Source organism: Phasianus colchicus, chromosome 10 (assembly GCF_987193195.1).
Source record: "Phasianus colchicus chromosome 10, bPhaCol1.hap1.1, whole genome shotgun sequence".
Lineage (NCBI taxonomy): Eukaryota > Metazoa > Chordata > Aves > Galliformes > Phasianidae > Phasianus > Phasianus colchicus.
Window position 1 is genome coordinate 7,540,773 of NC_143445.1, and position 25,441 is coordinate 7,566,213.

At 37.6% G+C, this 25,441-nt stretch overlaps 1 protein-coding gene across 2 annotated transcripts in view; it reads right to left on the reverse strand.

Annotated features, from left to right (window-relative positions):
* Positions 1–248: 248 nt before the first annotated feature.
* Positions 249–25,441, reverse strand: part of SLC25A36 (solute carrier family 25 member 36) — a 30,978-nt gene continuing 5,785 nt past the window's right edge. The window contains exons 2-8 of one of the 2 annotated variants that reach the window (XM_090147210.1): positions 23,286–23,456; positions 17,935–18,012; positions 14,741–14,841; positions 8,261–8,305; positions 7,380–7,446; positions 5,279–5,568; positions 249–4,437 (exon numbers count right to left, since the gene is read on the reverse strand). In XM_090147210.1, the coding sequence (XP_090003336.1) occupies positions 4,244–4,437; positions 5,279–5,568; positions 7,380–7,446; positions 8,261–8,305; positions 14,741–14,841; positions 17,935–18,012; positions 23,286–23,456 (946 nt within the window). In that variant the 3' untranslated portion in view covers positions 249–4,243. The remainder of the gene's footprint in view (positions 4,438–5,278; positions 5,569–7,379; positions 7,447–8,260; positions 8,306–14,740; positions 14,842–17,934; positions 18,013–23,285; positions 23,457–25,441) is intronic. The other variant, XM_031596402.2, reaches the window with a different exon arrangement.

The window sequence follows — 25,441 nt, forward strand, 5'->3', positions numbered from 1 at the left end:
AACTGAATTTAACTGTAAGAACATACTCCACAAACTTATGTGAAATATTACTCCTAACAAAGGATGAATGTTACAAGTACAACACAAATGCATTCTTCTCAGCCAATATAAAAGGGCAAATGATATAAATGATTCACAGTCATCTCCTAATGAATCGCTCTGTTTTAATCACAATTGTCCAGGCACTGGTATATATCAATAATAAAAAATCAGAAACATCAAAGTACAGTTTATCACAGAAGGCAACATCTGAATAGAAGCACGTCATTTTAATTTGCTTTGAAGTTTAAAGCAATCCAAACAAAAGAGTTAACAATATAAATACAGAGTAAATGCACACAGTTTACAGCCAAGAATGTATGCAAGAATAATAGCAAACCTCACGAGTATGAAAGTATTCTCAAACTATCCTTTGTGAGTGTTTAGCTATGACTCTCAGGGCATAGTTATGTTCACATATGCAGGGTAGGCAGACTTTCTTAAATAGAAGAACTGAAAACTTACATAAATCTTTACAGACAAATCTGAAAAAAAAAAAAAGGAGCACATTTACCTAGGCACACTTCAGCGTTCAGCTTTTTCTGAATTTGAACAGTTCAAACAAGAAGCGATATATATAAAGGCTCTCCAAAATTTTGGATCTGGAAGTATTCTTTTAAAATACTACAGGTCTGAGGAATGTTACAAATGTAATCATAGAAACAAAAACATAACAGAAAATGTCATTAACAAACATCTCAATTACAAAGAAATATATGGAGTGCATTATGTAAACAGGGAACTAAATAGGTGCAACGTCAACATCGAAGTGAACAGGCTGATGATTCACTTAAAATAACCAAACTCCATAAAACTCTAGTGTAAACCTACTTAAAAGAACAAATGCTAGCAGATCTATTGGTCAGTTTAAGCACTGGGTTCAGCCCGCTGCAACACAGCTCAGTTGTTAGCACAGCACTATAGGGACAGAAGGGGTAACAGAGGGGCTGTGAGACATGACTGCACTCACTGAGGTCAAATTTTTCCAATCTCAGGCCACCCTTGCCACATCACCCCTCAATATGCTGGAGAAACCCAACAACAAGCAGCACACACACTGTCACACACAGCTTGGCAGAGAAGCCCCTTTTTCCCTCTGATCAACGCGTGCTCCAGTGCCATCTTTTGGCAAGTTCTGCAAAGTGCAGTCTCAGTGTCCCAAAACTAACTGGTTGCCAAGTCGAAATTAGTAGCTTGCAGTAATATTTAGGGGCCTATCACAACAAAGGAAATATATGGAGAGAAACGAATTACTGAGACTTGTTTCTGACCTCCAAAACCTTTGCATCTTTGGCAGGGAAAAAGGTGATATAAATACACTATGCTCAAACATAAACTAAGATGACCATTTAAGTTACAAGAAAGTTTAAACACACTCCTTTCAGTTCTGTAGTTAAGGATATTACTAATGTAGCATGTTCTTATTCCCTTTACTTTTTTTGTTTTTAAATATCAGGCAAACAATATAAATAATTTAAAGATCTTTGGGAAATATTTTATGCAGAGGTAACTTTATAGGTATTGGTACTTTAACAAAAATCCAAGAAACTGGGTTTAAGTTTTGTTTCCTTAAATAAGTCAAAATAAAAAGATCACCCCTGAAGGCTAAAACATTACTTCAACCCCTATTTAACAAGGTGGAACTACAAGCTGATTGTCTATTTTTAGCTGTTATCACCCATATTTAATTGTCCTTTTTGCATTCTTTGCTTGCATTTTTATTTTAAAAGCAACTCCAAGTGGACTGATCTCACCCAGAAGGTACACAGGGTACCCAGTGAGCTGCTGGAAGAGATGTACATCTGATCAAAGGAGACTGCATTCAGTAAAATCCACAGGAGAGTAACCTGCACAAAGCCTGGACAAATGCAAATGTTAACTGTATTCACAAACATCGAAGCTGAAAATTGTCATGCCAATTTTAAGTTTGGCTCTCTCAATTGACTCAAGATAGCTGATGGGTAATCCACTTTTTATAGATCAGAAATTACAGTAAGTAGTTAGTCCTGCACTTAGTTGTCTGGATAATGGTATCACAGTAAATCTTTGAAACTCAGAGCCACAAATAATACTCTGGATTTCTCCTAGAGAGGCCAATTTTAGAACATACATTTCAGCATTCCCCTCAGTTCTTTAAAACCATCAAATTCACCTTTGTGGGTACATCACAGACCACAGTATCTGCCTTTAAAAGGTAAGACAACATTGTCCAAGGACAAAGATGACAATACAGACAAGATTCCACTGCAAGGTCACTGAGTGTGCACTATAAGTGGTTCTTAGAGGAAAAAGAAATTAGTACATTTACTTGAAGTACTCAAATATTTTGACAGTGGGGAAAACATTACATGGGTCAAAATAAAGTGAACAAGAAAAAGCCAGACCAATTGTTCCGTAAGCTTCAAGCCTTTATGTACAGCCTACAGAACTACTGCAACAGAGATCCTACAGGTCTATAGCAGAAAATGCTTTATCCTGCAGTTATATGGAAATCAAACCACATGCTTTGTTTAAAACCAAACTGCATGTACTGAACACAGTTTGACTACAGATAACCAGAGTGGGAAAGAAGAGTCACAAGCCAGAAGGCCACAAAGTGCATAAGGAGTCATTCATAAGAAAGCCATTGCACACAATGCAGAGTTTAAGTATACTGCAGTACCACACTGGAAGAGTCGATAGCACAGTTCTGTCATACCAGTGCAGCAGCATTCATGTGTAGAAAGCTATTGCCCCCAGTTTTATAATGGTCATCTTTCTCATTAGAATCATGGATGTAGACAGACAGATACTCAATGATTTGTCTGGAAACCTGCACAAGTTCTTATGAGATTAAACTTCTGTTTTTGACACAATTGTATGATTTTGGAAAATATTGTAAGTTATGACAGAATTAACAAAGCCATGCTGCTGAATGCAACACATCTTCGCAGCTGGCTTATAAAGCAACAAAACACAATGCTTGAATGTTCAGAACTGGAGGATAAGATTACATGTCAACTGCTGTTCTGACATAGGCTCAAACTGGAAAAAAATGATACAGCAATTATCAGGGGGAATGTTTACAAAAAAAAATTTACTTCTCCATTATTCTGTACAGAGGTTGTCTGCACTAAAGAAACTTATCAGAGCTCCAACTTTTTCTGCTTTCTAGTCCTTCCAACCATCGTGATGCATGATCTTTCCCTGTACTTAACTGTAGATACCAGTAAGCTAGGTCAAGCTCTATCCGAAGTTTTAGGATAAAAACAGCCTGTTCTGCAGTTGCACGAAACTCTGAATTAATCCTGTCTTCACGTATGGTAAGCTGAGCTAGTTAAAGATATCTTGTAACAGTAAACATCCTTTGGAGAGGCTATAAAGTAGCATTCAGCAAGTTCTCCCATGGCTGTGTAAGCAACTTGACAGACTGATGATACAGGAGGGTGTGTCATAGGCCTCTCTTTTTTAAAAAGGGGGGAAAACTTCAGAGAGGAAAAACGGTGATGCACAAGAACTAAAAGTATGCATACACCGTTATCAAGAAATTGATAACCTGAAGAGTTCAATAATCAGATTCTCTCTCACCAATCTGGAACACTGTTCAAATTTAAAAAGAAAAAATGCAACACAAGTATCACCATTTGTAGTGAAGAAGTAATTCATTTTGGGTCCCTGTGCCATACCCTATTTCTTGAGGTAGCAACATGGAAAGCTTTACACACTGACTACCTCAGTCTCTGTATGAATATTCAGAACAACTGAATGAAAATTTCAGATATGGAAAAGTATAGAAGTATTATCCTCATCATTCTTCCAATATGTTACTGTGCAGTAGAACAGAACAAAAAGGATGTGGTTGAGAGCAATCATTACAAGGTGGGAATAAGGCTGCCCAAAAAGTTCCATGTCCTTTCCCTCACACATTAACTCTCTGAAGATGACTGAATAGCCTTGTCTATAGATTAACAGATGGAAACAAAGTAGTAGTTTTGAATAAAGAAATGCATAAAGGCATTCCCTAAGGGGCAGCTTCTACTTGTTACATTGCTAAGAGACCATACAATAAGGCAGCAAAATTATAGTTGCCTACAATCAACTTTCTATTTTGTCCGTATCTGCATGTTCCTGATACAACTTTCCTTCTGCCCACCGCATCTGGCATTCAGTAGTCCACTCCAGTCTTTCAGTCTTCTGCCTTCCTCTAGAAAGACTTGTCACGCTGCTATCCATCCAGCAAGTAGACTACGACTTCATAGGTTGACATCATGATAGCTGTGTTTGGAATCTGTCTGACCAGATGTGTAGTTAAACCTCGGTAGAGGGATCCATACCCTTCTTCTCGCACAAGCAAAGATAATGTCTGGAAGAAAGATCTGTATTTTGTTCCCTCTTCTCTTAGCCTTGTTCGTACAACTTCTGTATAAAGGAAACCAGATGTGGTTATGTTTGTGATATCATCTTTCCCAGTAACCAACCAGCCATTTCACATTAAAAGTCAACCATTCCCCCATTTCAGATTCTCAATATCAGAGAAGCTCTTAAAAAAAAAAAAAAGACAAACAGAAGTAAATCAGCTATGTGTAAGAGACAAACTAAACACTTATGCACTGTTGAATATATAGCTAAAGAAGAGGAGTTTACTTGTCAAAATCCAGAAGAGGACAGTCTGTATTTTTCGGCTTGGAAATGGTCACAAATTAAGTACTCAATACATCAATAAACTTAATGTATACATAACTACTCTGCTGAAAAATCAAGTGCAACCAAAAACCACACTATTTTCCTACAAGCCAGGAAGTTGTTCTCTCTGTATTGGGTTTATTTGGCCTTATCTCAACCTGTGAGCTTATTCCATTATATTTTCTCCCCGTTTTTCTAAGGAGGAAGAGTAAGAAAGCGGTGCATTGGTGCTTAGCTACTTACTGGTGGTAAACTACCACAGTCCCTCACTGAGTTACACGAAATTCCTGGGTACACAGATTCCAAGTTAAAAAATTCCATCTCCCTAAGCACTTCAGACCATACCCTGGCAAATCCCTGGGAAAAATAAACATCAACAAAAACCAACCATTGTATAATTCCATTTAAAATTATTTTTGTTTCCAAATATTACACTCACGTTGACTCACTGAATGTGCTGTGAATAGCATTAGACAAAAATTGTTCTTGAGCAAGTGAGTCAGTCAGCTACAAATCACTTGAAAGACTCAATTTGATCACACTGAGTCAGGCTCTCAACTACACAAGTCCCTCTTACCATGGGGATATGCTATTGATGTTGCACAAGTTTTAGAAGTGGCAGCAGCCATCATCATTCCAACAAAGTCCGAAGCTTCTTTTGCTGATTCATCCTCATTGTCCATGGCAGAAGCAGTCTTATGTTCCAGTAGTTTTCTCTTAATGCTCTCATAAATAACAAAATGAATAACAGTCTCAGATATGCCTGCATAGGATGCCGACATTCCTCTGTAAAAGCCTTTAATACCATCTGATCGATAAACTTTTCGGACACATTCAAAAGCACTCATTCGTTTTTCTCCACGGTTCCTAGGAAGAAAAGAACAAGACAGATATCAAACTGGTGCAATTTGAGATTAGAAAATAATTAAGCAGGTATTCTGAGTGACAAGAGGACTTAGGAAATAACTCACACCAACGTTGAGAGATTCTAATCTTGACATTTAAGTGAAGACACTCAATTTGGAAGTGAACACAAGTAAGACATTACAATGAATCCAAGCCAAACTTCATATGGTATGATTAAGGAAAAATGTCATACAGATGAATTGAATAACTCCAGGCTTCCCACAATCTTACAGAACAAAGAGCGAAATTGCCTGAAAAAACAGGCTCCCAAATGAACTGTAGAGGTCAGGGATTTGTGAAAAATCTGATGATTTTCTTCTGCATAATGAAAGGATTTTTCCTTAAAATATGCTTCAAATAAACAGATTCTACAGCATAGCAATTACATCCTGTTCTAGAAGTGCAGGTTTTGCAGTAAAGCCTTTAGGAATATACGGTTTTGAGGCACTGAACATGAAAAGAGCAGAGAGCAGCTATGATTCAAATAGCAGCCCTCACATCACAGCTATCAGCAAACAACTGATATCTAAAGAGGGTCTACAAAACAATAGAACACAGGCAGTCTATCTGATTGAAGTAAGCCACAGCTGATGTCAAGGCACATACTCATTAGTCTTTGTGATATGCATACTAGACTTGAAGGACAATAAAATCTTCATCCTTAGCCTCTTGCTTCTTATTTTCATATGTCAAAACAAAAACTATAAACCCAAGTCAAGTTATACTAGATAGCATCAATGAGTATTTGGGTAAATAAATCTAACTCTCATTTTAGCTGACATGCTGAATTGAATTGTGCATATGGAAAGATTTATGATTGTACACAACTCTGCAAAGCCCTTATGATGATACATACATGCTTCAGTGCAGCACGGAGTGCACGCACTTGCAGCATACAAATTCTGCCAGCAGAGGTCTCCTGAATGAGCAAGTTGCACAGAATATAACAGCAAATACCTTCTAAGATATTATTATGAGTCATATGGATGCTATCCAAGCAAGACAGATGTATGAAAATAAAATGAGGCATCACTAGATGGCAGAATTTAAACCCTGATGGTCTGAAACTGCAGTACCAGACAGCAGCAAAGCCCAACTTTAAGAAAAAGAGTGGGACAAGTATACACAACTGTGAATCTGAACTTGACTGAGCAAGGTGGCAAATACTCCACAGCAGGTAATGCTTCTGGCTCTGATTTGCTGATGGGATTGGAAGAGTTGAAGAACAACTGGCAAGAAAAGCAGCTGGATCTACGTCTTCAGCTCCAAGAATATCCCAAGCCACAACTTTCTTGTGCGCCTGGATGGGTGAACTGATACAGACTGCTGTAAGTAGTTGTTATGATGTGAGAGCCTCAACATTGTTTCAAAGCCCCAAACACTTTCTTAACAGGATCACTGGGAGTTTTGAGAGGAACCTCAGCAGAAAGAAAATGAACGTGTTACTGAAGGAAAACGTAAGCATGAGGCTGGAAGAATAATGTTTTAATCAGATTGATTACCTTGTAATTCATTCCTAATTGGCTGGCCAGTTTACTAGAGCGCCTCAAGCACACCACAGAACAGACTAATAGAGAAAAATGATGGTGTAACTCGTAATTGTAACTTGATCAGCGCCAACTTTCCAATTCAAAATTGTGAATATTGAAAGAGTCAACCCATTCTGAACAGCAGAAAAGATCCCCAGCATTTAAGCACAGTATTATCACAACAGAAATATTTCCAGTTTTAATTTGTAGATTTTTACTAGTAGATTCTTGTAAGATTCTTACCTTGCATCAAGCTGTAATCGTGTCTTTACTAGCCAAATGGGATTGGTCATTGTGATCGCAGTGAAACCTAATATTTAAAAATGGAAGAGTTAGATGTGACAGTACCATAAAAGCAACTGCAGCTAAGTTTGAAACGCACATGGTAAGGTAGGATGCAAAAACTCGGACTATACTGATTTTTAGGAAGTACCCACTGTAACCTTTTACTGATATTTTATGAATCCGTAAAGCCAAAAAACATTTAACTTTTTTAAAATTTTACATAATGATTTTAAAATTTACTCTTAGCAAGAGATTCCCCATATAAAATAAGCCAAACTGTGTATATTTCTATGCCTATGTAATTATACCAACCCTTTTTTGACACCTTAGAATATCAAAACTAGTCTAATATTAGCCAATTAACTTGGAAAACATTTCAGTAAGAACACACTGCAGATACAGCTATAGCAATTTGATATAGTATAAAGCATTGTGTCAATTTAACTTACTCTCTGAAATACAATCCGAGTTTAAAAGCATGCAAACTGAATAAATACTACTTTCAGTGCAGTTAAAAGGCATGTATTACTGTAAGTTAAGAGACCTTTTAATAGTGAACTATAAAGAGAAGTTAAATTTAAGAGCTAATGTCTTATTTTGCATTCAAAGCAGATTGTTGATTGCCAGGAATACTTTTACAAGCATATGAGTGTTTAAATTGTTAAAGTAAATAGTATGACTTCTAACTATCCAGACAGACAGCAACTATTTGGACTTGCATCAGGGCTATGGGTTAAAGCTTTGATTTTCAGTCCACTAAAGAAAAAGGAAAAGAAAAAAGACAAAATAAAAAAAAAAGAGAGAAAAAAGAAAAAAAAAGAAGTAAGAAACACTCTTACTTCTGCACAACCGTGGAGAGAGAAAGAGCAAAGTGAAAGGCAGCTCTGAAAAAAAAAAAACAACAAACCATCTAGAGTTGTAATACCACACGTGCACCATTAATGAGGTGACATGTCTGCAGAAGAGAGAAGGAAAAGGGAACGACTGGAACATGGCCAGGCAAGAGATGATAAATTTAGACAGCTGCTTGCTAAGTGGCACACATCACTTGCATATCACTACAAAGACATGCTGCCCTCCTGCAAGGGAATGGACTGGGGTTGTGGGAAAGCAACAAAGAGTTATCTTGTTCAGTGCATACCTGGTACAAAATGCTTATACAAGTAACAGGGTATCAATAGGCTTGTTTATGGATATCATTAACAGCTTACATAAATATATATATTTAGTAGAACTGCTTGCATACCAGTTACTTCTGTTTAATCACAATCTATGTTTACACTGCACACAAATTACTGCAATACTCTGAGAAATGCCAGGGGATCTTAACTGTTTTTAAGCTCTGTTCTGCTCCTGCCCCCAGAACTCTTCAATAGATCAATGAGGAATTTCAGTTACAGCTTTAAGACAAACTATGGGGTTTAGAAGCTACTAAAAGTGAGTCACATTTCTGTGCCAAAACAGCAAGAACGCCTCAGCAATTTCAGTGATTAAATATATTTTTTAATTGACTAAATTAAAACTAAATAACTTCCTGTGAACTCACTGCATGGATCATACAGGCTTTTGGCTGATGCTTTTTTGATACACTACTTATTTTTTCTATGTCAAGATAACATATAACCTTCCATAGGATGAAATCCTAACAAGCCAGAAGTGTTTTATACCTGCATTTCACACACTTCAAATAATTACGTGAAACCTAAAAACCATCAGGGACTTATCTAATAGGCACTGGACGATTTAAAAACATAACATCTGCAAAAAAAACATTCTGCAGTTCAACCAGTTTGAGCCTTTCTGAACCTGTCTGCCACACTATAGCACAGGAATTCCACTGATTCCAGCAGCACTTGACCCCAAACTGAACTAAATGTAAATTTTGCATTTTCATTTTCCTACCTCAAATCAGAGGTTTTCCACAGGTACAGTTCCTGTTGGATACTAGAAGTGAACGTGACTGAAACAGACACTTTGCAATAAGTGGGGAAAATAACTAACTTCCCCTACCACACACATATTCCAGGAGAAGGCTTCTCTTAAAGGTAAGATCCATTCTAAAATCCCTTCTTAATTTGAGATGTTTGATAAGTTGAACAAGACCAAAATACTTTTGCATTCCTATTTATCTCAGGTACACGCTCTGGAATTTCATTAATGTAATACTGTGTTTTGCAGTACTATTAGCTCAGTACTTTCTCTTTCCTATTCAGCCCAAATAACTGGCTTCTAAAGATGCTTTATTTGTTACAGGAAACAAAGATGAGATCAGAGGCAATATCTGAGTGATAGCATTTGTCCAGAGCAGCAGCCTCATTCTTCAAGGCAGGCTGAGAAGGAATATACTGGAAATGGCCAGTGAATGGTGGCTGGCACAGGACACAGCCTACTTTGTCCAAACATGTTCTCCTTGAGTTGCTGTACACATTATTTAAGAACAGCACTGCTAACTGTAGGCTCAGACATCTAGCAAAAGCCATTTTATCCCCAGGGCTGCCATAAGCCCAAGCAGCATGAGAGCTCCATCAAAGCTTTCAAATCAAAGAGCCTCCAGCAACTCAGGTTTCAACATGAAACAACCACAAAACTCAATTCTTAGAAGTAGTAAAAATACAGTCAGTAAAAGAAAAATAAAAAGTTGAGTGATGCTGCCCTCAAGAGGCTCCAAAATATAAATATCCAGAATTTTGGGATCTTTGATAAGCTTTTCTTTACAAATACAGAAAGCCTATATCGTAAGTATTGCTTAAAAAATGAAGGTGAAGGATTCCCAGCAACTACTAAGCAGCTCTCATTCGTTATTTTAACTTTGTCAATGTGATATATCCTCAAGAGATTAAGATTTCATTACAAATGCAGATCAATCTGGCAATACCAGAAACTCCTGCACTTCTATGTTTTAGTTTGTTCTGTGAATTCCTATCCAAGTTTCAGATTGAAAATGCTATCTCAATCAACTTTTTGAGCTACATCAGCTAATGACAGGTAAGATCCCAGGTATTCCTATTTATGCATCATATTTCAGAAGTTATATGTATTTTTAAATCTATAAGCCAATGTAATTGATACAGACGCACATGAATATGGAATGCTGAATCAGAAATCCAAAATAGTAAAATAAAAACAAACCAAAAGAGAAAACAGAAAGACAGAAAAGAGACTGTAGACATATTAAAAAGAAAAAGAAAAAAAGAGGTCTTCAAAATAACGTGACAACAAATATCAGCTGCAGCATTTTAAAGGCAGCTCTGGGACACTCAAAAAATAAAAAAGCCTTGTTTGACTCAGGAAGGGACATTGAATTAGCCAACAGAGCTAAGTAAAAGTAGCAGCTATCAGTGAAAGGTATTTTCCACCTTTCCCTGAACCGCACAGAAAAAATTAATTCAACAGAGTTCAGGAGAAGTGTTGTCTTTGCACAATGCACACAATGTGTATTCAAGATAATGAAAGTGAATTCCCCTTAATTTGTTTATTTAATAGATATTACAAACCCAACGTGTGGTTCTTACACTAGAGGCTGCAAGAGACGCTCAGTTCAGTACTCACGAGGTTTAAGTTAGTCCATATTTCTGCAGGAAGTGACCTGCGGATGGGGAGCATGAGATGACACGATCTCACTCTTTTCACGGGAGAAATGTACAGTAAATGCCTAAAATAGACACAGGCTTTTCTGTATCATAACAACAAGCAGTGACCTCATCAGACACATGTGTACAAATCGAATCCCATTGGAAGGGTTTGTGAATTATTTTGAGATCTAACTTTTTTCAGGTAAAAGTTTAGGAAAAAAAGAAAGAAAAATAATCAGAACAGGCCACAGATAATAAAATAGTTGCATAAAATGCACTGAGTACTGAAATTTCTGCTCATTTGCAGCAGTTCAATTTTACATCTCCAAATACTTACCTATGTATGAGATGGGTAAGTGAACCCTCCTCCTTTCCCACACCCTCCCAAATATCATTCAAAAAAAAAAAGCCTGCCTGCCTCAGGACTGAAAAAGCAAGGTAGATGCCTTATGAAATCGAAGTTTCTAGTGTCAATAATCAGCAATCAGTAAAATACACATTTTGGTATTTAGTTAACTGTGTACACTAAAAAGTTACATGTTATCTTTGCTAAGAAAGCAGTCCCAAAAAAAAAATCTACGCTAGCATTGGTTGGGTTTGTTTGCTAGTAGAGTTACAAAAAGAACAGCAATAGTACTTCAGGCAAAGTAAGTTTTGAAGCAGATTTGCAACAATATTGCCTGAATGATGCTATTAATCATTAAAAAGCAAATCAGAAAGCCATACAGGAATCAAGCACCCCATTCAGTTCTTAAGTTTTTGTTCTCTGCTGGAATAAAAGATACTGAGCTAGTGAAATGAGAAGGCAGAATTCACAGTGAATCTGAAAATTTAGCCTAACTTTGGAATGTACAGAGAAACTACCTTCACACAGCAAACACTCATTCTTGTATGCATGCTTCAGATCCACTCACTGTCTGAGCTTTCAGTAAGAATCGTGTGATATGTCAGGCGGTAAGCAAAAAGTAATTTAATACTTCATGGGGGATACACTGATATTTTAGAGATGAAGGTGATGCAAATTATATTGTGGAAACTAGCACACAACAAAAGAAAAATATTTTCTAATTGCATAAGGCATCAGTTACTAATATGTAGCATAATTCACCCTCCACAGAAAAAAAGCAAATGTACTGAAGTGTAAATAAAACCAACGATGTCTGCTTCATTTTGGGAAGGAAGAATCAAGCCTAAAACCAAGGTCTATAATACTGTACCTCAGTTTCTTGCTTCCAAAAATGCCATATGTATAAAGTAATCTACTGTGCAATAATATTAGTCTAGTATGGGATATTTACATATTAACATCAATACAAGCAAGCAGTATTTCGAGTTTACTGCAGTTCACTGCTTACAGTGCTTTCATACAACATATTAATGAAATAAAGCTATGGATAACTTACAGATTTTTTTTTAAACTGCATGTTTGCATCATTGTATTTTTCAACCTATAAGAAAAGTTTGGTAAGTGCAAACACCACCTCATGCTCATTAGGCATCAAAAACCTCTTAATTAAGACTGAGACACTCATTTCCTTACTGAAACCAATGGCAGCTGCAAAAGAAAAATGAATACTGATTATTTCTGCTAGTTGTAGTGCTTATCCAGCTTGCCAATTCTGCAATTTTAGGTTCCCAAACATATTACAGCAAACTTCTGTTAACCTCTTTAAGTCAAGCAGTTAGGAGGTCTCATTTGATTTTGCCCCTGTTCTTTTGCCATTTCCTTGAGATGATTTGCATCACATCGCAATACAAACCTTGCTGGTAAAACTTAACAGGTGGTTTAAGTGCATTGTCTGAAATATATCAGAATTATAAAAACAAGGTTAGCATGTTCCCCAAAAAAACAGTTAACACACTGTTTATAAGTACAGTCCTTTACACGTTTATCAAAACAGCAGTCGTACTGAGTGCCAAGAAATTCTTTGTAAAAGAACCTTCTTGTACAGGTCTTCCAGAGAATGTCTGGAATATACAAAAGAAACATGACCTGCAGCATGAACCTGCACTAGGCATTCAGTTATATTAGTTATATAGGTTAAGAACACAACTGCAGAACTAGATAAGTGTGAGAAAGATAACAGCCACATAAATGTTCAATAATAAAGTGACTGTAAAAAAAGCAAATAGCAGTTTGGGCTAAAATACATTTACCTCAGCCTACATTTAGCAGCAGTCTTAATTGCAAATGCAAAATACAATCTTCTGAAAGGGAAGCAAGTCAACAGGCACATACAGAACTCCTTGAAAAACTGGGTCTGCAAGTCCTTGGAAAGTCACCACACCACAACTCCACAAAAGTTCTTGTTGTTATCGATAGAGGGCGATAAATTCCAAAGGTACAGAAAACCAACTCCTCATTTGTTTGTAGTAATGCATGAGTTTTACAGTATGATCTTCAACTGAGGATACACTAATCCTCCCTCCCTAGCATGCATACATTTTCCCCCTTTAGAATTCAATTTTTTGCTTTATTCTCTTAACAAACAGCTGAAGACAAGAAAAAATAATTCTATAATTAGGGTTTCTGAAGTGATTAGGATCAACTTTTCATGAAACTCGTCCCACTTCATGCTACTCACAAATAAAACACATGCTGGTAGGTGGGGAGAAATACTCTATCATTTGAGAACTCTATTTTGCCTGTTTAAGATAAATGGCTGTCCTCATGTCTTTAACTTGAAAGATTAAATACTGCCACCACACTTCTTATATGATGGAGCTAAGCATTAGCGTATTATTTAACTAAGAAGCTAATGTCACTTAAATTTACTATGGTATATAACAATTTCTTTGTAATAGATCATTAGCAAGTATTAAACAGAAGTTATTCTGATCATTTTTTTGTCAACATCCTGGGCAGCCCATTGACTGTGAAATTTGGCATGAATTAGAAAATTCAAAAGCCTATAATAATACTGCAGAATTCATCCGTGATTATCCATGACCCATGCAGAAAAACTTCTTAAAATTTGTTTCTGTATAGAAAACACAGGCAGCCACGGGCAAATTGTGAGCTCAATTTTTTCAGGTTAAGTCTGTTATCAGAACCTTTAATTCCTCATTAACAATCCCCAAAACACAAAACATGTAAGTTAAGTAACAACAAGTACTGTCAATTGCTAAAATATACTGGAGTTACATGGTAGATTAAAGGAATTCAGTTTCAGAGAAAATATATGAATATGATGGAAATCTGCTCTTCTATGTCACTTTAGTGGTGGAATAAACTTCACATAGATCAGTGTTTGAGCAAAGGATGTCTGGAGGGGGAAGATGGACAACTGTTACATATAGTTATACAAATCTGGAGGCATATTTCAGAAAGACAAAAATAGGTCAGACATATAAAGCTGCAACAGAAAACATGAGCATAAAAAATAGATTAAGAATTAGCCTAAGTTCAATGCACACAGTGCTGTTTATAGTTTGCAGAACAGATAGCTACTGTGTTTAAAGCATTCAGTTTTTGTGTCACAAATTTACAACTGAGGGAGCAGGCATGCAAGTTTTCCTTGTAAAGATTATTCTCACAGTTTAAAGATTTTCATTAACACTAAGTGCAATGTTTCTTGCGCATATTTCTCCAAGTGCCTTATAACAAGGGGCCAAAACAGGTAACAGCTACCAAAAGAAGTCATTCAGCTACCAAACATTCTGCTTTTTTTCCCCACACACATTTACAACCAACTCTCATTTGTCACTGGGACTGTAGAATGAAGCTATAAAGTTACAGATCCTTACCTGCCACACCAGCTGAAATCATGTGTACCTGGGTAGAATCTGGATTGAAAATATTGTTCAACTTTTCCTTGCAGTTTGAGTAAGCAGCAAAATATATCGCTCTAAAAGTAGAACAAGATGTGAGTTATGCTGTTTTATGTGTTGATGCCCTTACAGGCAGTAAGGAAAAACTGCTCAAGGAATAATTCCTGCATAGCAATGGGACTATTTTAGGAATGACAAAATGAGAACACCAAGGGGAAGGATACATAATTGAAAATACAGCAGTGGCTTGTGTGACAGTAAGAAATCTACAGCCAGGAAAGCAAAATAACTGAGACCTGAAGGTATATTGCTCAGTATTTCTGTAACAGCACAGCTTTGTTCTAATGACATAACTGTTTTCAACATTACAATCTGAGAAGAATCATCAAATACATAGGGCTTTTTGTTTGGTTGTTTATTTTAAAAACCAAACAGGGCAGATTTAATAACTGCAGGTTATAAATATTTATGTTTAAAATGCTTCAGCAGCTGTAAACATGGGATCTGAATTTTCTTTCTCTAGCTCTGTATTTGGAATAGGCACTTTGCTTTTTTCCTCAATACATTACACCGAAAATACTTGTGCTACATTCAAGTCTGCAAGCTGGTATCAAAACAAAGCTAGACAAAAAATCATGTCAATGCAGTCATAAGAATACTTGTTTTCATTCATGAAGGCCATAAAGCTGATCTTAAGTACATAAAAGAACTTACATTTGAATTTATAACTCAGGTTTTTTTAAACATCTTTACAAAAGGAAAAAGTAATACAAGTTTTCATGAACAGAACATCAACCTCATTAGCTGTGCAAACATGTTTTTCTTTGTTACAAGAAATGATAAAGTGTTTGCCTAATGGATGTAATTTCTAAAATGGAATCTGGACCCAGTTAAGTATACTGGATATGTTATAAAACATGCTTCTCTACAGCTTATTTAAACAAAGAGCTGCTGTTAAATCCACTTAGCTAGTGCTTAATTGAAATGAAGTAGTGGATGAAAACAGAGTCTGCTGGAGGGGAACAGGGATGTGCCTGTTTATAAGGCATTACACCAAGAGGACATTTTAGCATGAACACCAAAGAAAACAAGCTAGCTAGATGCAAACAGAAATTACTGAAAAGAAATCCCCTAAAAACTTCTTAGCAACTGAGGCTATTCTTCATTGAGGGTAGTCACTTCAAAATGCTACATAAGAATGACTATTGTAACGGATCTGTTAAGTCTCTTGCAAAAGGAAAACAAAAGCTGATTAAGGGAGGGAAAAAAAAAAACAGCAAATGTTAAATTGTCCAAGAAATTATTACCCCTAAACAACGATGAAGAGATCAGTGGGCCTTTATGGGTCAATAAATGAGATATAAAAATTACTTTATTTTGTAGAAGGAAAAAGTGAGAACTGCAAGTACAAGACTGCAGTCCACACATGGTGTGCATCCCCATGATTTTACTAGCATAAAGAGAATAAAGCTGCAGGTTCTAAACAATGAAGCTACAACTACGCATTATTACAGATGAACACAGAATGCAACAGGGGAGATTAACAGGGACAGGAGGTGAGAGAACTTCCTAGCAAAGGCATCTGTTGGAACCAGTGAAAGCCACAATACTGAACATTCAGATCCAGACTAGACTCATCAAGTCCACTCTTCAGCATAGAAACTATCTAGATTAAAAATTGGGAAATTAATTATTCTAGCCTTATCTCATTTTTGTTTTCCCTCACCTGCTACCTTCATTTTTTTGTTGATGGTTCCTAGTTTAGAGATACACATTATATTGTACTTGGCAAAGTCTTCAGATGCTAATTGCCCAGTAACAGCAGATTAAGAGAACATGACAAGATTTTCCTTTGAAGAAATTACATTCAGAATGATGCACTATTACATATTACATATTGATATCCTGTAGGTATCAAGAGTACAAAGCTACAATCACTTCAGCTTCTCCAAACACCAGTACTAAGTTAGCGACCATAAAATACCCAAATTATTCAAAATATTTCAAAAAAATCAGCTGAAATTAAAGTATTCCGACTGCTGGATGATGCTTTTCTCTTATTCATACAGAGAATCTACAAAACACCACCTCATCTGATTCAAATAGAAGATAAAGCAATGATGAATAGAAAACCCAGCTTAATAACATTTTCCAAAAGCATGCAAGGACACTGAACCACAACAGTTAAGATACTCCCCGAATCAGTGTGCAGGAGATGGAAATAATATCTTCTGCTCAGATAAAAAGAAAACAGAAGAAGGGCACAAAGTCAAGAGAAGAATAAAATCATCATGACTATATATTCCTGATGCAAAAATGCTTTCATCTTAAAAACAGAAAAGAATGAAAATGGGCCAAAAAAACGACCAGCTTCAATCAGGATTAAGCAATTGTAATAGTTCTACAAATCTGTGCTTACATATTCCTCCTTAGACATTCTATTTTTGAATGAACTGTGGCTTATGCTTGTATGCAAGGATCAATACAAACTTGGGCATAATCCACACCTCACACTGCCTGACTCTAACACTAGGGTAGCATTTCAACCAACGCAGAATAATTGACAGCAGTAATACCATTGTCACTTAGACCAGATTTACATTCTGACCTGCTTTATTTTCTGAAACTGCCCTTCTGCCCTTTGGAGTTCAGCCCACTGCTGGATCTGCTTAATCTGTGACAGGTGTTAAGTTTCACCATACTCATTCTTATCTTTATTCACATTTCAGAAGGCCAGTAGTCTGTGCTTCACTAGAGTTTATGTAGGGAAAAGAGCCAGTGTTTTGTGCCTACGATCATACAATTATTTTCCAAATGACAGATTAACTGAAGGCTAACTCTATCTATGCATAAGGTACAAACTTCTGTTTACAAGTGCAACTCCTTAAAAATATTCCTTCTTAACTGGAAGAAACTCAAGAGTAAGGAATTGCATACAGAACAAAGTATTAGGAAACGCTGAGACACCTGGTGCAGGAATGTGGGGTCTGGAGCAGCAAAGCATGAGTTGTTCAGTATTTTCAGATACCATCTGTCCCAGGAACGAAAGGATAACTCTAGTAAGTATTTAGACTGCAATAACTCACTTGAAATAAGCCCTCAATCTCTTGAAAAATACACAGCAACCAAAATTTCACTGAAATTATTCCACTTTGAATATCTATATTTACCTGGAAGGAGCAACGCCTACCAAGTTAGGACCCAGCCCTCTAAACAGAGAACGAGGACCTTCCTTTTGCAAGATCATCCTAGAAAACAAAAGCAACAATATTTTAATATTCATATCAAATTTAATGAATGCATTGATCAGAGTCAACATGGCACCACTTTAAGCTTTGATCATTGTGTATAGCTTTGACAATGCAGTGTTGACCACAAAAGTTCAATCACTTCCCAAAATCAGCATAAAATTTCATTATTGCTTAAAGTACCATAAAAAAAAAACAAGAACTAAAGGCAGAAGTCAGGCCTCACAATGTCTATACAGACTTTTCTCAAAGATCAGATTTTACCTATGATTGCTACTCATTGTTAAGCTGCTAACATGTCCTTTTATTAGTAAGAAAATACCGAGCACTGAAGTGATCACATTTCTGTAGGCTCTCCTAGATGGCACTAAGGAGAAATGGCTTTAGAGAGATTCTGTCCTATATTCCTTCCATACTCCTTAGCTCACAGATTTTGAGAACATTTGGGGGTAAGAAGGGCAGAGCACGGAGGAAGAGAGTTATAAAGATTCAGTTACAGGTACAGCTATAAGCCTCCTGAGAGTATTCACTCTGTTGCTAAAATCATGCCCAGCCAAGCGTATATTTTATAAGCTCCCACCTACCCTTCTCATAAAGACAGAAACCTCAGTATGATTTTGCATGTACTGCCCTGGTTTGATTCTACAAGATTAAGTACAGTAAGTCACCTGTCTGAACTTCAAAGAAAGCAGACTTTCAGATAAGAAGCACTGCCTTCTCTGTTCCCATGCATGAACGTAAATCAACATGTTAGAGAACATGGTCTGTCCCATTTTCATGATTTTGAACTGCAAGACCTTTGTTCTGCAAGATTCAAGCTACCATACATGCGACTTCTAGCAGTATGCACTCCCTCATCCCTCCAGCCCTTCATGTTTCCCTGCAGGGCTTTTTCCTATGCTGGTGTGCAAGTTCACAAAGCTGCAGGAACCTGTGTCACTTGCTGCACCACAATACAGCTCTTTCTGTGATAGAGGTACTCAACGTCTTCATTCTATTGATTGGGTAAAAAATTATTAGTAATCACTTAAGATATAAGGTACTCAGTTACTAAGTTTTCAACTAGAAATGCATTCTTTGCGTTACTCTTTCTACAAGATAGAGATTATTTTGACTTTGATGTCCCCTATAATAAAAGGAAATGGAAACATCCAGTATGAGAAGTGGCCCTTCCTTGAGGCTTGGAGGCTTTCAATTCTCCATCCAACAGCAACAGCTTAACAGTTCTGAGCCTCTGCCTGTATCCTCCTACCCAAGCAATGCTGCCAGCCATGGAGCTGGTGGGTCTTCTCAAAATCACTACTGAAGACAATTCTCACCTCCTCTCACAAGCAATAAGTCACAGTACTGTCCTAATCTTATAGGAACCAGATTCACTATAAATACAATTCTGGAAAGATTGCTTGGTTGGCAAAATTTTATGTGACCTCCTGTCTTTGTGAGACTTGCAGTAAAACAGGGAATACAGGAAGTCAGTTGATAGATCTCAGAGGAGGAATTACACAAACACTTGGAATATCCATCCCACCTACCTGTGGTTTCTTAAAAAGAGACCAAGCTGAAGACTGCAGCAAGATTTTTTGGTACACAGATGATATCCACAAATATTCAATTTTAGTGAACCCTATCTGATAGATGAATGCTATCTGTAGCATAGAAAGAGATTCCAGAATTATTCTGATTTCCAGAAGCTGAAATTGTGTATTTCACAACAGCTCTGCTGTCAAGTCAAACCAGAAGTTTAATAAGTTTATACTCAGTAAACAAAATAAAATAGTGGTTCTGAACTGTTGCATCAGTATAAAAAAGTCATCATGACTGTTAGGAATGTTGGCATATAATGTGTCCAGCAATAATTTAGCTTCATATTCATGATAGTTACTGAGGTCATTGAGTGAGTCGCTTCACAGAAATAATTAGAGTACTGAATACATTCAAAAGTGCTTCAGAAATCCTCATTACTTGAGTGTATCTGCCATCCTGAAACCATTCTAATACTTACACAGAAGGAACTATCAAAAAATTCTTAGCATAGAGTTCAGCACAGTCACAGTATCAGATTATAGCAAAACTGAACCCAATTAACATGCGACCTGTCTTCTCAAAGCACTCTAACATTAAACACCTACCACTACAATATAAAGCATTGCACATATTATACATAAGCATGCATATATATGAATGTGTATAAAGCAGCAGAAACTTCAATGCTGTTGCGAAACTTGAGTGAAGTCTCCATTTTGTTTCTTCTGGATCTACAGCATCCCAAGACTTGTCAGAGCAACAAATAACAGAAGTCACAGAAGAATTTCCATCAACAGCAAGCAGGCAAGACTATAATGGCGATAGTTACTGATGCTCTTCTGCATCCACAGACATCAGCTGGAGGAGTTACAGTCTACTCCGAAAATATGACAAACTTTTTGAATTAAATATCAGATCTCAAAGTCTCTACTGTTTATCAAAAGCAGTAAATGGCAAATCTACGACTGGGAGAGCAGCAGTAATGTTCCATTCGGCCTCAGTTGACCTGCAAATATCACATGAGTAATCTGCAATGCAAGGCTGATCAGATTTCTATTATCAAGACCTCTGGTTTACACTCAGCAAAGTCAGACACAAAAGGCATCAACAATATGATATATACCCAACAGATATTTAGGAATAAGAGAATTCACTTCTGTTGCCAGAGAACACAGTCACCTGCATTGGCTCATATGAGTTTATTTTCCTGGCACAGATGCCTCTGATATCACCACTGTAGACTGTTTAGGTAAAGTGATTCCACAACAGTTAGTTAAACTGATATTCTGACTTCACTTGCACAAATCATCCTAATTTCAGACAGAGTACTGTAAGCCCATGCACAAGTCTTGGAGCACTGCACTGAATTTAGTATGAGAAAAGGACAACCAAATCTGACTCTGCAAGTCTGAAAATGTTAAAAAAAGCCTTCCATGCAAGCAGCTATTTGGGTACAAGTTTTATTTAAGCACCATCCTCTACTCAGATAAACCCTAAATCTTACACAGCAATTGCCAGAAGAGACTGTCTACAAATTATTTCACCAAATTATTCTGGTTAGCAGTAGCTGGTCTGAAGCTTAACTAAGTCTTTCTAATGCAAGGAGCAATAATAGATCCTTCCTGGATGAGAACTCCCCTCTTATATCCAATCACTAAAGCTACCTTCCCATAATAGGCTAGTCCCCCAAAGTGAACTCTATCTGTGATCAGCTCTAGCAGTATAACTGTGGACAGAGACCTCTCCTGCTGGCTACTTCACGAAATAAGCACTCAAGAAGGGGAAGAAATGCAGTCATAGAATCATAAAATGACTTGGATTGGACAGGACCTTTAAGATCATTTATTTCCAAGCACCCTGCTGTGGACAGGTTGCCAACAACCCGATTAGGCTGCCCAAGAGCCTATCCAACCTGGCCTTGAACACTGTCAGGCGTGAGGCATCCACCACTGTTTTGAGCAACTTGTTCCAGGGCCTCACCTTTTGCTAAGTAAAGAATTTCTTCCTAAATCTTCCTTCTTTTAGTTTAAAACCATTCCCCCTTCTCCTGTCATTATCAAACCATGTAAAAAGTTTCTCTCTCTCCTGTTTATTAGCTCCCCTGAAGTACTGGAAGGTTGCAGTGAGGTCTTCCTGGGGTCTTCTTTTCTCCAAGAAAAAACTCAGCTCCCTCAGTATCCCTTCCTAGGAGAAGTACTCCAGCCCTCTGATCATCTTTATGGCCATCCTCTGGACGCACTCCAACAGCTCTACATCTTCCTTACGCTGGGGCCTGAGGCCTGGACACAGTACACCAGAGGGAGCCCCATGAAGGCAGAATAGAAGGGGACAATCATGTCTCTCATTCTGTTGGTCACCCCTCCTCCTTTGATGCAGCCCAGGGTACTGTTGGCCTTCTGGGTTGCAAGCACACACTGCTGGCTCATGTCCAGCTTTTTTTTTTCATCAGGACCCTCAACTTGTTCTCTGCAAGTCTGCTCTCAATGAGTTCTCCTCCCTGTTCAAAGAGATGCCATGCAATCAAAATGTCCCAGGCCACAGTAAAATTTGACCACACTTATCTCTTACTAGCTCTAAGTGTCACTAGGCACACGTTTACTAGACAACACCAAAATGGCTTCTAGTCTCTGTTTTCATCAACATGCTTGATTTGGACACAAACCAAGTTAAAAAAAGTCTTGTATTAACAAACCATTCAGCACCTAATTGGACTTCTCTGTAAGGAATCTACATAGACTGGAGAGTTGGACAATCAGTAGTATGAAATTAAACAAAGGAAAACGCAGGCTTCTGCACCTGGGAGGAACAATGCCAGAAACAGGTACAAATTGGTAAACAAGTGACTGGAGAGCAGACCAGCAGAAAGGATCTGGGGGTGATGGCTGACAGCAGGCTCTACATAAGCCCTGACAGCCAAGAGGGCAAGCTACATTTTGGAGTGCATTAAATACAGCAGAAAAATGCATTCAATACATTACAATACATTAAAAAGATGCAATTCTCTCATATGAGCAGATCTGGGCTCCACAATATGAAAAGGAGGTTACGATACTTGAAAACATCCAGAGGGGGGCAACAAAGCTGGTAACAGGGCTGGATGGTATTTCCTATGAAAAGAGTCTAGGATTGTCCAGTCTGGAGGCAAGGAAGTGACCTCACTGCTCTCTGCAACTCCCTGAGCAGGGGAAGCAGAAAGAGGCAACACACTCTGCTGCTGAAAATGCACTGGGAATGATTAAGAGCTGTGACAGGGGAAGATCAGACTGGATGTAGGAGAAGTTTCTTCACTGTGAGGATGGCCAAACACTGGAACAGGCTTTCTAGAGCAGTGGCTGATGTTCCACACCTGCCAGTGCTCAAGTGCCCACAATAACATACTTCAACTTTTGTTTAGCCTTGAAGTGGTTGGACAATTGGACTGGGTGATCTTTTTAGGTCCCTTGCAACTAAACTGTTCAAATTTTAAGTGTTAAGAATGCTTCCAGTGAGTTTTGGGAATGTAGGCTGGGGTTCTTGTGAATTCCACAAGGTATGCATGTTCTGGATAATTCAAGGCACAGACTCGAAAATGAAAGACACTTGGAAAACTAGAATGTGAAACTTATAGTTAAATGGCAAAATACAGGAAATGTAAAAGTGAGATGACAGACACAGAAGTCTATCTTTTACACAGATTTATCCATTTGTCTAGCATGCCTTCCCCTCTGGCCCAAGAACCAAATCAGATAGCTAGTAACGTGTACACTCACTTCAAACAATGGAGAGGTCCTGGAGAAACTCTAGTTACTCTATTGACACTAGCACCATTCACAGTGTTGAGATGAACTTCAGAGATGTACAGAGTCACAGAAGAGGACTGCAATCGTGTTTTCACAACTTCCAGTGGACATGTCAGAATTGCACCAACAGTACCTCCACATCTGCAAAGAGAAATAGGATCACCATTTTCTAAACTGCAAAGAAAATAAAGAACACAGTAATGTTACAGAGAGCAGAGACGAACAGCAAACAGTGAAGAAATAACGGTATATGCATGATAATGGTGTAATTACTTGTCCTTGAAGACAAGCAAACAGTTAATCCTTCGACATTTAGTGAAAATTTTAACAGGCAAAACAAAAGTTTCCCCAAGTGGTGAAGGTGTACTGTCTTCAGCACATGCTGTTCAAATCCATTCTGGAAAGTAGCTCAGCATTTCAAATGTTTAACTGCCTGTAGTAAATTTTAACTTTTTTTTTTTTTGAATGTTGTTTTTTTTGAAGGTGCTCCTGGTCACAAAAGAGATGCCAAAAGTCCTTAAGAGTAGAGCATAATTTGTGCAGTGTGCACACAGAGCTGTGCTCATCATTCTTAAGAAAGCTAGTAAAAACTGTACTGTGGCAATTTAATAGATTAGAACCAACAATCTCCCTTTGCATTTTGTGCATGGTACCATGCAAAGTAATGATTCATTGAGTATTTTTTGAGCTCTGCCCATTACACAGCATGAGACACTGGATCCCAAGCACCAAATGCTGTAGAGCTGAATCCGGGAAGATACAAGTCTACCCCTCATTTTTGTAAGAAAGCTAAACATATATGAGTGACTTACACTAGCAAAGGAGTTCTCCACTTTCTGCTAGAGCAGAGTACAGCCAAGAACACACTGCCATTCAGCAGCTTTGCTCAGAGGATTTCTCAGGTGCTTGCTCATAAGCTAATTATTAATATGTACATTCCTGTTTAACCATGACAATATACAACCTCTGAGAGAAGAATATCAAACCCACAAATTCTCATTCCAAAGATAACTCCAAATTCTTTGATACAACTCTTACAAAAAAAAGAGCTTGGCTTGAACCTTTTCAGAGACCAGTATTGTCTCAGCTTCACCAAACACTATTCTTAAAATAACCAGGACATTTTTGTACCTACCCCCAAAACCAACAAATTTAGACTGCTCAATGCTACCAACACCACCACTAGCAACCACATAAATATAATCTGTATTACATTCGAAGGGCTCAGCATTCTTTTCTCTCAAGCAATAAGTAGAGCTGGTAATTAATCCTGGCAAGCACTGAGAAAAACATTCTATTTCATTGGAAGTTTTTTTAAAAGCCTCAAGGTTTGTTTAATAGCATTTTTAATGCTATTAAAGTCTTCCAAAATGAAGGGAGAATTCAGTACAAATTAGCAGTAATACCCAGAACTCAAGATCTCCTAGATTTCTGTAAAGAGTCTGTCAAGTACCATACTTAGAGTCCATGATGTATAGCTGTTTTCTGCTGCAAATAATACCAGAAATGGCAGCACAGCATTGCATCCTAACATGCTAATCTGTTTGTAAGAATTGAACTGAGACTATTTAACAATAGTGTTCAATATGCTCACCTATCGCTCCTGTTTAAATTAGCAATCTAGAGATAGCCTATTGTTAGAGCCTGGAGGCACGTCTTCCCAGCTCTAACTCCAACATTAAATTGAAATTTACCCTCTTACACATTTGAATTGAGGGAATAAAAGTTTGTCAGCTTGAAATAAAGCATCAGCACATGAAGATGGTAGCCAGTTTCCCAGTGCACTGTACAGAAGTTGTAAGACTGATACAGCTTTTAGAGTAGCATCTCTGAATGAGCATTTTACTTGCCTACTCTTCTAATGTTATGCTACAAATACATTTTTAAAATATGACAGACTAGACTCAAGACAGCTTGCTGGAACAATTACAGCAACAAGCCCATCTCCAAGACAGACAACAAGCTGCTGTATTTCATGCGACTCAACAGCAGCAAGTGCTGCATGGCCATGAGCATGTGCAGGCAATGCAGGAAGCTGGCTTCAAGGTTTATTTCATTTCTTGCAACCCCTTTTTTTTCTGATCCCTTAGTACCTGCTTCCACTTAAGATCTTTCTGCATTTGATT